The sequence below is a fragment of the Crinia signifera genome, chromosome 1 (assembly GCF_055691185.1).
Source record: "Crinia signifera chromosome 1, ASM5569118v1, whole genome shotgun sequence".
Taxonomy (NCBI): domain Eukaryota; kingdom Metazoa; phylum Chordata; class Amphibia; order Anura; family Myobatrachidae; genus Crinia; species Crinia signifera.
The window spans coordinates 338,851,188-338,864,742 of record NC_139217.1 but is presented as its reverse complement, the minus strand read 5'-3'; the positions used below and the strand labels follow the sequence as shown (position 1 = coordinate 338,864,742).

Below are 13,555 nucleotides of genomic sequence, written 5' to 3'. Positions count from 1 at the left end.
CGTCTTTATCTCAGATTAACACCATTAAAATGATTAATTTGCCATAATGTTCACACATACCCTCCAACTGTACCGAATTTGCCGGTACAGTACCGTTTTTAAACGGTCTGTACCGGCAAATGAAGACTGTACCGAATGTACCGAATTTTGGTATTTGTCCTGCTCCAGGCTCGGCTGTCAGTCCTGGTGCGCTCTCCCCATTTTTGTCCGGACTCCTCCGGGCTCTGGGCTTGTCTGTTTATCCCTGGCGCCCTCTCCCTTGGCCAAGCACCTGTTCCCAAGGGGACATGCGCACAGAGCTCAGCTGCCTCAGGCTGAGCTGAACAGCAAGGGTGCGATTGCCAGCATGACAGGGGGGCCGGATGAGCACCTGCAGCCCGGCGAGTGGAGGCTGAGCAGCGAGGAAGGTTGGCTGCACTTTACTTTTTTTAGCGCTCACATTGTATTTTAAATGCCGGGTACAGATTCGGAAAGGGGGTGACCACTCCCCCTTTACAGTGAGCACACCCACTTTATCCATGGCCATGCCCCCTTTCTGGGTGTGTACCGAATTCTATATACTTCAGATGTTGGAGGGTATGTTCACACACTTATTGCTTTAGCATTTGCAGTATAATTTCTCAATGTATGACTCATGTGAACCATGTGAACATTAAACAAAATTCAATACAGTAAGAATTAAAGTTTACAAGTCTGGAAATACACATGTAGCATTAGATGCAGAAATCATTTTACCTGTGAAATCAAATGTCTGAAATAAAAATAGAAACCAATTACTTGGTATTGATACCAAATCCCTAACTCACATGGCTATTTCTTGTAACCGTCCTTTTCTCTGGATTTTAACTTTGCTAATTTTAACTTTGCTAATGAATGATTTTTATGAAAAATATGATTAAACATCATGTCATACTCTATTCTGCCTGCCACAACCAACATGGCAGAAAACGTTACCGAAATATCGCGAGCACACGACTAGCGAGGGCCCCATTCACGCGGGCGTTCGTCTCCCTGGAGACAGTGCTGCCCGCTGCTGCCTGCATGAAATAAAATGATTTTGTCTCGGGTCACTGGTATTAACACGTAAAGATAGAGGCTAAAAGGAACATGTCTTACGCGCACACTTTCGAGATATATATTTTAGTTTATGTATCTCTCGGCAAATAAACATGTTGTAGACAGGAGTCGCTGTGGCACACCTGCACGCCCAACAAACGTTGTGAATTCGCAGCAAGGAGCACGATGGCGGCTGCAGAGCACGGCCAGGAGGAAAGAGAAACACAGGTTCTAGGGGACGAGGAGGAGGGCGAGGGAATGGAGTCGGAGGGAGAAGACCAGGGAGATGACCAGGGAGATGGCACGTCTGAGGGAACGGGACCGTCCTCCTCCGATGAGGAAGATGAGAAAGAGAATGAAGCTGAAATCCAGCGTCTGGAAGAGCAGGTAATGATGAGAGGTAACCGTGCATCTGACAATTGTCTGTCGACTCGCCACCCGGCCACCTGTCACCTCAGGGTCATATAGAATAATATGGAATCATGACTACACTGCTGGTGCGGGTGTATGATTGTATTCCCTTTCCTTCCATCAGAAAGTTCTCACGTGTAATTGTGTGTAAGTATCTATATATCTAATCTAGAATATTGGTCTCAGTCTTGCGCTGTGAAGGGGACAGCAGCACCTCTATTTTCCACTCCTGTTAGTGAAGTTGGGGAAGTACAGAAAAAGATATTATAGAGCGCACTAAATACTAAAATATATATATTTCCTCATCTTTGCACACACCGCTACGCCAGTTACGTTCTGCTGCTATTCTGAAAGCCACCCTATGTCCACGCCACCATCTATTACCTTTAGTAAAGTTGCCCGAGTCCGAAGCGTGGCAAGCGAACAATTACGCTACGTAAATTTAGTAGCGTAAGCCAGGGGTGTCCAAACTTTTTGCAACAAGGGCCAGTATTGGTGAGGGGAAAATGTGGGGGGCGGACCATTCATCCTGACATTCTTTGAATCATTAATCACATCAGAATGGTCCCTCACTCTACCCCCATTCACTTTATGTCCCCCAGACTGCCCCCCCTTCTCATTATTTCCTCCAGCCTGCCCCCATTCACTGTATATTCCCCTGCCTGACCATCTTTCTCTGTATGTCCCCCATTCACTGGATGTTCCCCACTCTGCACCCATTCACTCTGTCCCCCCTTTCTCTGAATGTCCCAAAGCCTGACCCTCCGTTCACTATATGACTACCATTCACTATGTCCCACAGCCTGCCCCCTTCCCTTCTCTGAATGTCCATCACTGCCTCCATTCACTGTATGTCCCCGAGCCTGACCATCCTTCACTGTATGTCCCCCACTCTGCCTCCATTGACTGTATGTCCCCCTGCCTGCCCCCTCCCTTCTCTGTATGTTTCCCAGCCCCTTGTTTGAGCCAGAGGACAGAGAGGCAAAGCAGGAACTGCAAAGACAGGAGATGCGTGGGCTCCCACTGCTGCCCTCCTTCACTCTGCATGTTACGGGATCAAGCTTCCCCCTTGCTGCACCCCCTCCCCACACTCTGCTGTCACTGTGATTGTGGAGGAGGGTGATATACAATTGCAGCTGCAGGGGTCGGATGCATACTCACCCGAAAGACACCAAACTCCTCTCACTGTGGTAGCCGGCACCTCCTCTCTGGCAATGTATGGAAGCAAATAACAAGCATTTGCTCCCAATTGTTGCGAAACATAAAAAAGAAACACATTCATTTTACAAATGTATCCAAACAAACGGCTTTCACCAATGTGCCTGAATGTCTATTGTCTGTTTTCCAGCATTTGGGAGTGAATGGCTGATTGTCCTTTGCTCCCATAGATTACCAGATTTTCGTTCCCACCAGACAGGTGAATCTTTGTGTGTGTATCCAGCTTAACCCTTAGAGTGCAAATATCTGCCAGATGTGCAAAATAGGTCAGATCCCAAAAAAATGAACCCCTATTTTTAACTGACGTTTTATTACCTTGACAGCATGGACCCATCTGATCCATTATTGCAGGGTTTATGTGATGTTATATTGGGTCATTCAGGTGCTGTCAGATTTGCTATCACTGCTTCTTCCTTGTACAGTGATAGTGCTGTATGTTAATGCAGCAGGAGATGTCTATTATCACACCTTAATGACTGCCATAAAGCAGATAGCTAAGCCTTTGTGTTATTTAAGATGAGGTCCTCCTCTATCCCTACTTGTTAGAACTCTACTAGACAAGTCTATTTACATCCTCTGAAATCTGGTCATGTGTTAAGCTGTAGATTAACAGCAGTTTCTAAAACGAAGGTACCCTTTGCCACTCAGGGAGTTATACACCTTATATTTTCTGCAAATCTCTGGAGATCGTTGGGAAGTTGATAGCTTTTAGGTTTTCAGTGGAGAAGGTGACATCGCCAAGATAGGCTTGTAGAATTTTCAACCCTGTGTGTAACTTCCTGGCCATTTATCAGGACAAGGCAGTGGGTTGTCTGGTTTCTGACTTTTCGTGTAAAAAGGAGGGATGGGGAACATAATAAGTGGATACAGGAAACAAATTCTAGAATTGCCACACTGTAATAAACATCAAAACAAAACAGAAATGGAAATGCAAAATGAGGTACACAAACCAGTCATAGAAACAGAAATCTCATCTGGATGTACTAGATCAGTGGTTCTCAAAGTGTGGGTCCCCACCTTCTCAGTATGGGGTCGCGACTCCATGCTGATGACTTCTCTAATCTCAGTCAGTGATTCAAGCAGTCTGAAATATCTGTTGAAATGTCTGTTATTTTAGACTCCTCCCATCAGTTTGTGCCTCCACAATGCTGCCATGTATGTGCTGTCTGCTGACTACACATGTGATGTGATGACCTTCTGCAGTAACTTGCTGGGGTCCTGTCATTATTTTTGTCTAATGGGGTCCCAGACCAAAATAGTTTGAGGACCCCTGTACTAGATTCATTTAAACTAGAAAGAAATCTGTGAAGGATTGATTGTAAATTTAGGGAACACCGTCTCCATCAGTCACACATTAATGCCAAGCCATCCATTTCAATAATGGAGTGGATGCAGAGGCTTCCATTAAAAAACCTATACGAACTTTGTGAAACACCTTCAGAAAAGGAAGGGGGGAATCTGTAAGAACCACATGTCTCTGATGTTGCCCTAATACAGGACTGATCTGCAACAAGACCACTGATGGCGATGGGGGCAAAGATTCACCAATCGGAGAGAACACTCCAATGAAACTATTTACTTTTACCAGTCACTTTTTGCATTATGATCATACTCCATTATTTAAAAAAATTTTTTTTTTTATTGTGCTTTTTCTTTTTTTGTCAGCTATCTATAAATGCATTTGACTACAATTGCCACTTGGACCTTATCAAACTGTTAAGGCAGGAGGGGGAGTTGGAGAGGCTAAGACGTGCCCGTCAGAAAATGAGTGAACTCTTTCCACTTACTGAAGGTACGTAGATGCAATGTTAATAACTTTCTATTTACACTGTTGTATAACTGATCTCACCTCGCAACTCTGTACTACACTGTTGTACATTTATGCACATCACCTCTAAAACATGTAGATGGGGTCATTCATTTAACAGTGTCAAATGTGAATTCCATACAATTTGTTCAACAAATACATTTTATATGCATTCGATTGGAGTATAGTGGATAGATTACTGTGGACTTGGTGCATAAACTGAATAAATTGTGTTTTTATCATTCAATATTATGCGGCCCATACATCAGCAGTCAGAAAGATTCACCAATTCCGGGTTTTGTCTCCCCAGATTATAATTACTAAGGGGATTCCGATTAATGTTGAGCTTGTGGCATGTTTTTTTTTTTTTTTTTAAATCATGTATTTTTTATTAAGTTTTGTAAATACAAACATTATAAAATAAACAAAACATAAAAATTGCATGTTTGGTGCATCATTCAGAGAGTAAAATACTGTATAACCAAAGGTGTGTCTACATTGTAATATTAGTCACCAGGGGTCGTAGACGGTTAATAAGAGAATATTGGGGCATGTATGGGCAGGCATTGGGTACGAGCGGTAAGTCTTCCATTCTAAACATATAGATGATATTGATGAATTACGGCAAAGGTCTTGTAAATACAGTGCAGAGGTCTGTCATGGGTTCCAAATTTTGCTGAATTTACCTAAACAGTTCCGTTTGGTATACATAAATCGTTCATGGGATATAGTGGTGTTAACAAGCGCAATCCACATATTAGAAGACGGTGGGGCAGGGCTCATCCAGGCTCTAGCAATACATACACGGGCCAGGGTGAGAAGATTGTTAACATATATTCTTTGATATTTAGGGAGTAAATCTTCCATATCCAAACCAAAGATACAGATACAAGGGTTAAAAAGCGGTACCTGCACACCTGTAACCTGAACCTTTGCCAGAACTGTTTCCCAAAAGGAGTGTACCCGTGGGCAACACCATAGCAAATGCCAGAAGTTAGCCTCTGGCCCCAGACATTTAGGACAGGCATCAGACCCGGCACCACCCATCTGCATCAGTATGTGTGGAGTCCAATAAACTCGGTGCAGGATATACAGCTGAATCTGCTGGAACCTGGCAAATGCCGTGGCACCTCTAGGAGAACCCAGCATATGAGACCAGTCCTCATCCTCAATGGGCCCAATATCCCCCGCCCACTTAGCTCGTAAAGCACCCAATTGCTGAGCACCAGAAAAGGTGTGGAGAGGAGAGTACGTAGCAGAAACCCTTTTCCGGTCCGGTAGCTTACAGATCATCGCGCGGACTGGACATTCTACAAGTTCAGGAACATTCCCCCTCCACTGCGCACATATCGCGTGTCTAAGTTGGAGATATTTATAGAAGTAGTGGCGTGGAATTGCATACATAGACACCAATTGTTCAAAGGAGTGTAGTACCCCATCCTGGAAAAGATGACCAATTTCAGAGACCCCAAAGAACGTCCAATCCAGACAGGCCCTTAGCTTGTGAAGTGAGCTTGTGGCATGTTTATAACTTTCTTGAATACATTTCTATTCCTAGAAGAAATGTTTTGAGGATTTCTGTCTCTGGATGTACTGTAGGTGTGAGAATTTCTGTCCCGTCAGAAAAAATTTACTCATCTGTGCATGATTAAATAAATGAACCATAATAAAGACCTGTCGGTGGTACTCGAGAACTGGATGTGACAACCCCTAGTCTAACTAATAGTGTCTGGCATATTGTTTCTTTAGCCCTAAGTTTACATCTTTAGTACGCATGCACATTAGGATTCGCTGCTGCCTGTTATTAAGTGGCGCACACTACACATCGGGGGTGATTCAACTCCGCTTGTTAAGTAGCATTTATTCGCTGCTTAATGTCGCCCGCATTCCCTCTGTAACATGTGAGAGGATGTGTCCAAAGACACAATCTTGCATGCGGCCGAAGGGGACAGAAATCATTCAGTGATTGCGACCATCGAATAATTTATTTTCTCTTTGGAAATAAGTCGGTCTTAACTGACTTTTATTTCCTTCAGATTTTGCCAAAGAGAGGCTGAGCACTGACATCCTGTGACGTCAGCTGTCCACCCTTGGCAGGCATCGGCCCGAATGTGTTGCCATGGGAATGTCCAGCATTTTCATGGGGACACCCATAAAACGCTGGTCCTTCCCATGGGACGGCCACGTTTCTGCCCTGGTCTCCCCATAGCGAGCTGCCTGGTAAGTGTGTAATTTGACAAAGACGTTCGATGCCGGGGTCTGCACATGCGCAGCCACAGCCTATAACCCTAACCATACAAGCACGCACCCCGCAACCTATAACCCTAACCATACACACACACACACACCGCAGCCTATAACACTAACCATACACACACACCGCAGCCTATAACACTAACCATACATGCACACCACGCATCCCACAACCCTAACCTTACACACACACACACACACACACACACACACACACCGCAGCCTATAATACTAACCATACACACACCCCGCAACCAATAACCCTAATCATAGAGTGTATTGTGTAAGGTACTTAGGTTCCCTAAGGGACAGTATGTGGTGGGGCGCCTGAAAATATTTTGGCTGGGGGGCAAAATTTATAGTTACGCCACTGGCCGGCAGCATAACCCCCCCCACCCCATCTCCCTCCAGCATCTCCCCTCTCCAGTTCCCGGGAGCATCCATCACCACACCCCCCGCACAGCTCAGTGTGCAGGGGGTTAATGCAGCCGGTGTGCAGCCCCCCCCCCTCCCCGGCGCACACAGCTTACTTATGTGCCGCTGCCGCTACCTCCTGCCATGGAGTTCCAAACCTACACTTCAGCTGCCTCACTGCAGCCATCGGCAATACTCCAGGGCTGCAGTGCACGGAAGTCCTGCCTGGTGGCTCGGCTCCCTCCACCCTTCTCAAGCGCGCAGGCAAGGTTGCGCCTTCAGCTGATCCGGGGCTGGCACACATCCAAGACCCAACGCAAACTTCGGTAATCTCCCCCTGGCCCCGCAAAATGTAAGTCGGAACAGGGGGGGGGGCGCAATAGCGCACAGTACTTACGCTGCCCGCTACAGGGGGCCAGGAAATACATGCTGTGCCCACACAGCACTGCTGCCCCCTGTCCAGCTGAACTGCATCTAGGGATAGCAGCTATACAAGGCACAGGTACGTGCTACCCTGGGGACCCCCTTGCTGCTCTGACCCAAGACTGCACTTTACACAATCCCCTACTGCATAGCAATTTCCCAGCATAGGCACTTTCTGCCTGTAAACTGCTGTATGTGCACATGCCCATCCCCCACCAGCAGTACACACACACACACCTATCTCTACCACACCAGCACCACAAAAAAAACCAGCACCCACAACATCAACGCAACTGTCCCTCATTCTTACCGCACATGAACACCCCACACGGACCACACCAGTAACCTGTACCTACACCACCCACAGTATCCCAAAACCTGCCACTAACCCACCCACACCAACTCTGTTCCCTACCCCATCACCACATTTACAACACCTCCACACAGCCCACGCCCCACCAGACTTATCCCTTTCTACATCACACCCACAGCCCATCCATCACCCACGCACACCCGCAACACTCACTCCAACACTGCCCTCACACCCAGACACAACCATCCCCCAGCAAAATGCAGCACTACTGCACCTGCCCCTCTATCACCGACAGCACCTACCCAAAACAACAACACCCCCACGGCCCACCCTCACATCTGCATCTCAACCACCACCAGTATCCAAACAACCCACCCACACAACCCCCAAACACCTTCACCCAACCATCCATCCTTTGCAGCTGTCCCTCACCCACCCTCACTTTCAACACGCCCTCAGAAACACCACAACCGTCCACGGCTTACCACCATCCACCTCCAAACTAACATATAGCTACACAGCACACACTACCCACAAGGGGATAAAACACACCTATAACTCCACCAGACACAGTATTCGTCAACCTGCAACTTCCCCACCCACAACACCACCAATCACACTACCCCACCCTCACCACACGCAACACCATCACCATCTCACACCCCCAACACACCCACACTGCCCATCCACCACCCATGCCCCACGAACTCACCCATTTCCACAGCACACCCACAACCCGTCCGTCACCCAGGTACACCCCACACACAACCATCCACCACTCAACTGCTGCACCACTGCACCCACCCCTCCATCACCAAAAGCACCTAACCAACACAACACACATGGCCTGCACCTGCAACTCAACCACCACCACTATCCCTAACACACACACACACACACACACACACACACCCCAAACACATTCACCCAACCATACAGCCCTTGCACCTAACCCTCACCCACCAAACGCAACCTCACATTCAACACCTATGCACCCCCACAGCACACCCCCGTCCACCGCCTTACTAACATATTATCTTCATGGCCAACCTTATAGCAACATTTAGCCTGTGTACTGCTAGATGCACACCCGGCCCTCCCTGACCCACGGCACACCGGCTTCTCTACCATCCACAGCACGCTTTCACACTGTCCCTCACCCACGCCAACCCCGAGCCCACCATTCTAATCCCTGCTGCACCGCCACCCTCCCCCACGCAAGTGCTGCACCCATGCATCTACTCCACCGACACCACCCCCGCAACTGCAACTCTACTACCCACACGACACCCGCCCCTCCCACACCACCACCAGACACTCGCATCCACCTGTGGCAAACCCCCCCCCCCCTGCCACTAACCCCCACCTGTGGTACTAATGCACCCACCCATGGCACCCCCCAACCCGGACCTTCTCAACCTGCAGGAACCCCGGAACCCAGCCAAGACAACACAACACCCACCCCACCCATCCCCCACCTGCTATAGCCACACGTCCATTCCTCCCCCATCCACACCACCCCCGCTCACACACCCACAGCAACCCCAAGACTACCCCTCACTTAATCGATGCACCCCTGCCCCTAACCAACCCACATAGACCACCCCCGTACCTGCAACTCCACCATCCACAGTATCTCCGCACCCATCACTCCCCCACCCACAACACTCCCAAGCACGCTTGCACCCGACCCTCACACACCCACCGGCAACACCACAGCACCTACCCCTCCACCACATATAGCACACCGCATCTACCTGCAGAAACACGCTACCCGACCCTCTCCATCCTGCAGTACACCCACCCCTACATAAAGGCGTTCACATGTTAAGGGGGGCCCCTTACGACGGTGTGAAGAGCGCCCGTAGGGCGCGATGAATCACCTAGTGTGTGTGTGTGTGTGTATGTGTGTGTATATATGTGTGTGTGTGTGTGTGTGTGTGTGTGTGTGTGTGTGTGTGTGTGTATATATATATATATATATATATATATATATATATATATATATATATATATATATATATATATATATATATATATATATATATATTCTGTGGAAGACCGCACTCGCACGGGGTGTGTAATAGTAGCAGCGGGCGGGGTGCCTAAAGGGAGTTCATTTCAAGTATGAACACCTTAGTACAATCCAAGGGTTTCTCCGGGGAGAAAATAGGCACTCTCCTAAGTAAAGTCATAAACTTGTTGTGATCCAAGTATTTTGATTTATTAGTGTGTGTGTGTGTATGTGTGTAATATATATATATATATATATATATATATATATATATATATATATATATTTTTTTTTTTTATTTATTTATTTATTTATATATATATAATTAAAGTAAGGGTTTGCTCTGTGTGCTGTCTGTTTCCCCCTGTGGGAGTCCCCACCCGGTACAGATGGGTAGCCTAACCTGGGAGTCTGCAGCAGTTGGCTTCCTCACTACAGTCTGCGCAGAAGCAGCTGACAGGTGGCTGTGAGTCGGAACTGTCGTAGCCACTGGGGAGATCTTACACTGCGGTTGCCTCATGATAAACTCCGTTGCAGTAGAGTGTCACACGGGCAGTTTGTGAGTGATGACAACAAGATGATCACTGTGATGGATTGTAGAACAAATAGTAACGTGCTGGAGTCCTTTCCACTTGTGCCTTTCAAGCCACTTGGGTCTTTTCACTATGCACTTATTTTTTTATTTATTTTTAACATTTTTATTGAGTTTAAAGAATATAATTACACAGAAACAAATACAGGTTGAGTATCCCTTATCTGAAATGCTTGAGACCATGAGCATTTTTGATAAGGGATTATTTCGGATTTGGGGAAAAAATGGACCCTGGCTGTGCCCCAACTGTCCCCCGACATCCACGGTGTCCCTGGCGGCCTTTGGATTCCTCTTCAGCAGCATCCCCAGTCCCAAGGATGCACTGCGCCGGTGACATCACTGGCACACATGCGCAATACATCCTTGGTACCAGGGATGCTGCTGAAGAAGAGACCGATGGCCGCCAGGGACACCAGGGGACGAGGTAAGTATAAAGGAAAAAAAACCCGAAATATTCTGAAAACCGTAGGTTTTCTGAATATTTTGAATATGAGATATCCAGATAAGGGATACACAACCTGTATATTTTATGTTAATTCTCAGAAGTCAGCATATAGGTAGATGACAATAAAAGTAAGGAAATAAGATTATAAACAAATCTTGTTGTCCTCATGCACATATTCTGTGGGTTTTATAGTCTATAATATGTGTTCCTTTCTTCTGCAGAGATCTGGCTGGACTGGTTGAAGGATGAGATGAAAATTGAAGGAGATGATTTCAGTCGGGAAGCTGTTTATGAGCTGTTTGAGAAAGCTATCAAAGATTATATCTGTAAGGCCCTATTGTCTATTGTATTTCATTCAGACCAGGTTTCCTCTTTGTAACTGTCCGTAATTATAGCCATGTATATTTTCTGTATATACTCTAGGTAAAACTGTATAATCACGTTTGGCCTTTATTTTTAAGATTTCAATTTAAAGAGCATACAGTATCCTAAAAAAATGTAGAATACAATACACTCTAACAAATACCGCTGATTTTTATTTAAAACGCAAAATTGGTATTAATTGAAATATTGTTTTTTTTTCTAGCAGCCAATGGTGTACCACTTGGAACATTGGGTATTATGGTCTCCCCAGACTGGGCACCAAGGAGTTAACTTCTTGAGTGCAGTGGGAGAGGCCCCTCCTCCCCATACAAGCCTGCCTCAGACCAGCTCAGTTTTTTCCTTGGTGCTCTAGGAGAGGGCACGTTTTTTAGGCGCATGGCTTTTCAGCCCTAATTAACGAACTTCATTTTATTATTGTATTTTTCTTTTATCACTTACTGCTGGCAACTCTTAGCACTGAAACCGCACTATTATAGAGCCGCCGGGTCCCTGTCCTTAATGTTCAGATGCTCCAGCACATCGCAGGCACCGGGAGCGGCCTGCAGCACAGTAATAACGGCAGTGCGACCAGGCCACCAGGGACATATTTGCAGGAACTGAGGGGTAGATTTATTAAGCTCGGGGAAGTGATAAACTGTCTGGTTTTTATCACCGGCCAATCAGCTCCTACCTGTGAAACTACAGGATTGATTTGAAAAATTACAGGTAGGAGCTGATTGGCCGGTGATAAAAATCAGACAGTTTATCACTTTACCGAGCTTAATAAATCTACCCCTGAGTCCCGGAGAGGCTCCAGGCGGGACAGAGACACCGTAGCTCCGCTCACAACCCTGAAGACTGAGCCCTTCATGGGCTTCCCGCCACAGGGTTCCATCTTCTCCCTTTCTTGTCCCATTCTCCATAGCCAATTTATTGGCATTATAGCAGAGGAGAGTGAAGCCTGAACACCCGGCTGTTACACAGCGTTCTGCCTGTCACAGCCTGGGTCATCCACAGCTGCCTCACCTCATGGGGTTTGGTGGCTGGGATTAGTGTGATAGAGAGAGGGACAGAGGAAGGTTTCTCCTGCCCCATACCAGCACTATCCTAGTGTTGGGTTACATGTCCCCTACCTCACCTCATGGTGTTTGGTAGCTGGGAACAGAGTGACAGGTTCACTTTCTATTTCCAGATGCTGTTTTTAGGATTACTGCTTTAAATTGTTCTATCTATCTGCCAGCCAGCCAGTTTACTCTGCATGTCAATTTAAGGTGTTTCACTGTATTATACACATTCCATGTTAAGTACCTCTGTTTACCTAAACAGCAGCTACTTCTGGGGTGGACTCAGTGCAGGAGATTTAACTATTTATTCCTTTATAGATAGTTTACCTTTTCAGTGTCTTGTTGCCCCACTACTTAGTAAGTGTGTGCATGTGTTTTCTTTGTGTGGGTGTACATATTGGCCCTACAAGGCTCACTGTCTTCTAAAGGAACCCCCCCCCCCCCCCTCAGAAGGGTAGGCATATCAGGGATACACACTTATACCTGCACAGAGTGCCAGGAGTTTTTTTTTCTGTGCAGCACAGGAACACTCGGACATTTGTGACAGCTGCTCTGCAGCTCTACCGCCGCTTGCTGCTGTAAATGTTTCAGGTTCAGCTGGGCCGAAATATCCATGCGTGAGCTGCCACCCTAGCGGCCTTTAGAGCGCCTCCTGTTGGTGTACCACAGCCGAATCCCCCACAGTTAAAAAGGCATGAGTTCATGGCTTATCCTGGTGTGTGTAAGATTTAGTGCAGGTCTCTGCATCCATGGAATAAGCTATGAGCTCATCTGCTAGGCCTAAATCCTCACATGTCAGTTTTGCAGTTTGAGGATTCGCAATCGGAAGAAATTTCTGACACAGAACTGAAAAAGGTTCCTGACCCGTGTGGATGCATTAATATGGGCTGTTCTGGATGGCCTTACCCAAGGCAGACCTTCAGCACAGCCTCCTTTATTCAAAATGAAGGACCTGTCCATTTTTCCACATCCCCACAGCTAGAAAAGCTCTTCAGGGAGACCTGGGCACATCCTAATAATAACTTTCTTTTGGCTAGGAGGTGTATTTTCTTTTACGCTTGTGAGAAAGGAAAAGAAAATGTTTGAAAACCCTCCACCAGTCGATGTTCATATCGCACGTCTTGTTAAGGCCACTTCCCTTTCTATTCCAGATGTTGTCCCTTAAGGAACCTACAGTTTAAG

The 13,555-nt window shown here is 46.7% G+C and overlaps 1 protein-coding gene across 2 annotated transcripts in view; it reads left to right on the top strand.

The window, feature by feature from the left end:
- Positions 1-1,016: 1,016 nt before the first annotated feature.
- The window catches only part of SART3 (spliceosome associated factor 3, U4/U6 recycling protein), a 53,653-nt gene continuing 41,114 nt past the window's right edge, over positions 1,017-13,555 (top strand). Inside the window, exons 1-3 of one of the 2 annotated variants that reach the window (XM_083145797.1) lie at positions 1,017-1,443; positions 4,351-4,477; positions 11,168-11,272. In XM_083145797.1, the coding sequence (XP_083001923.1) occupies positions 1,243-1,443; positions 4,351-4,477; positions 11,168-11,272 (433 nt within the window). In that variant the 5' untranslated portion in view covers positions 1,017-1,242. The remainder of the gene's footprint in view (positions 1,444-4,350; positions 4,478-11,167; positions 11,273-13,555) is intronic. The other variant, XM_083145789.1, reaches the window with a different exon arrangement.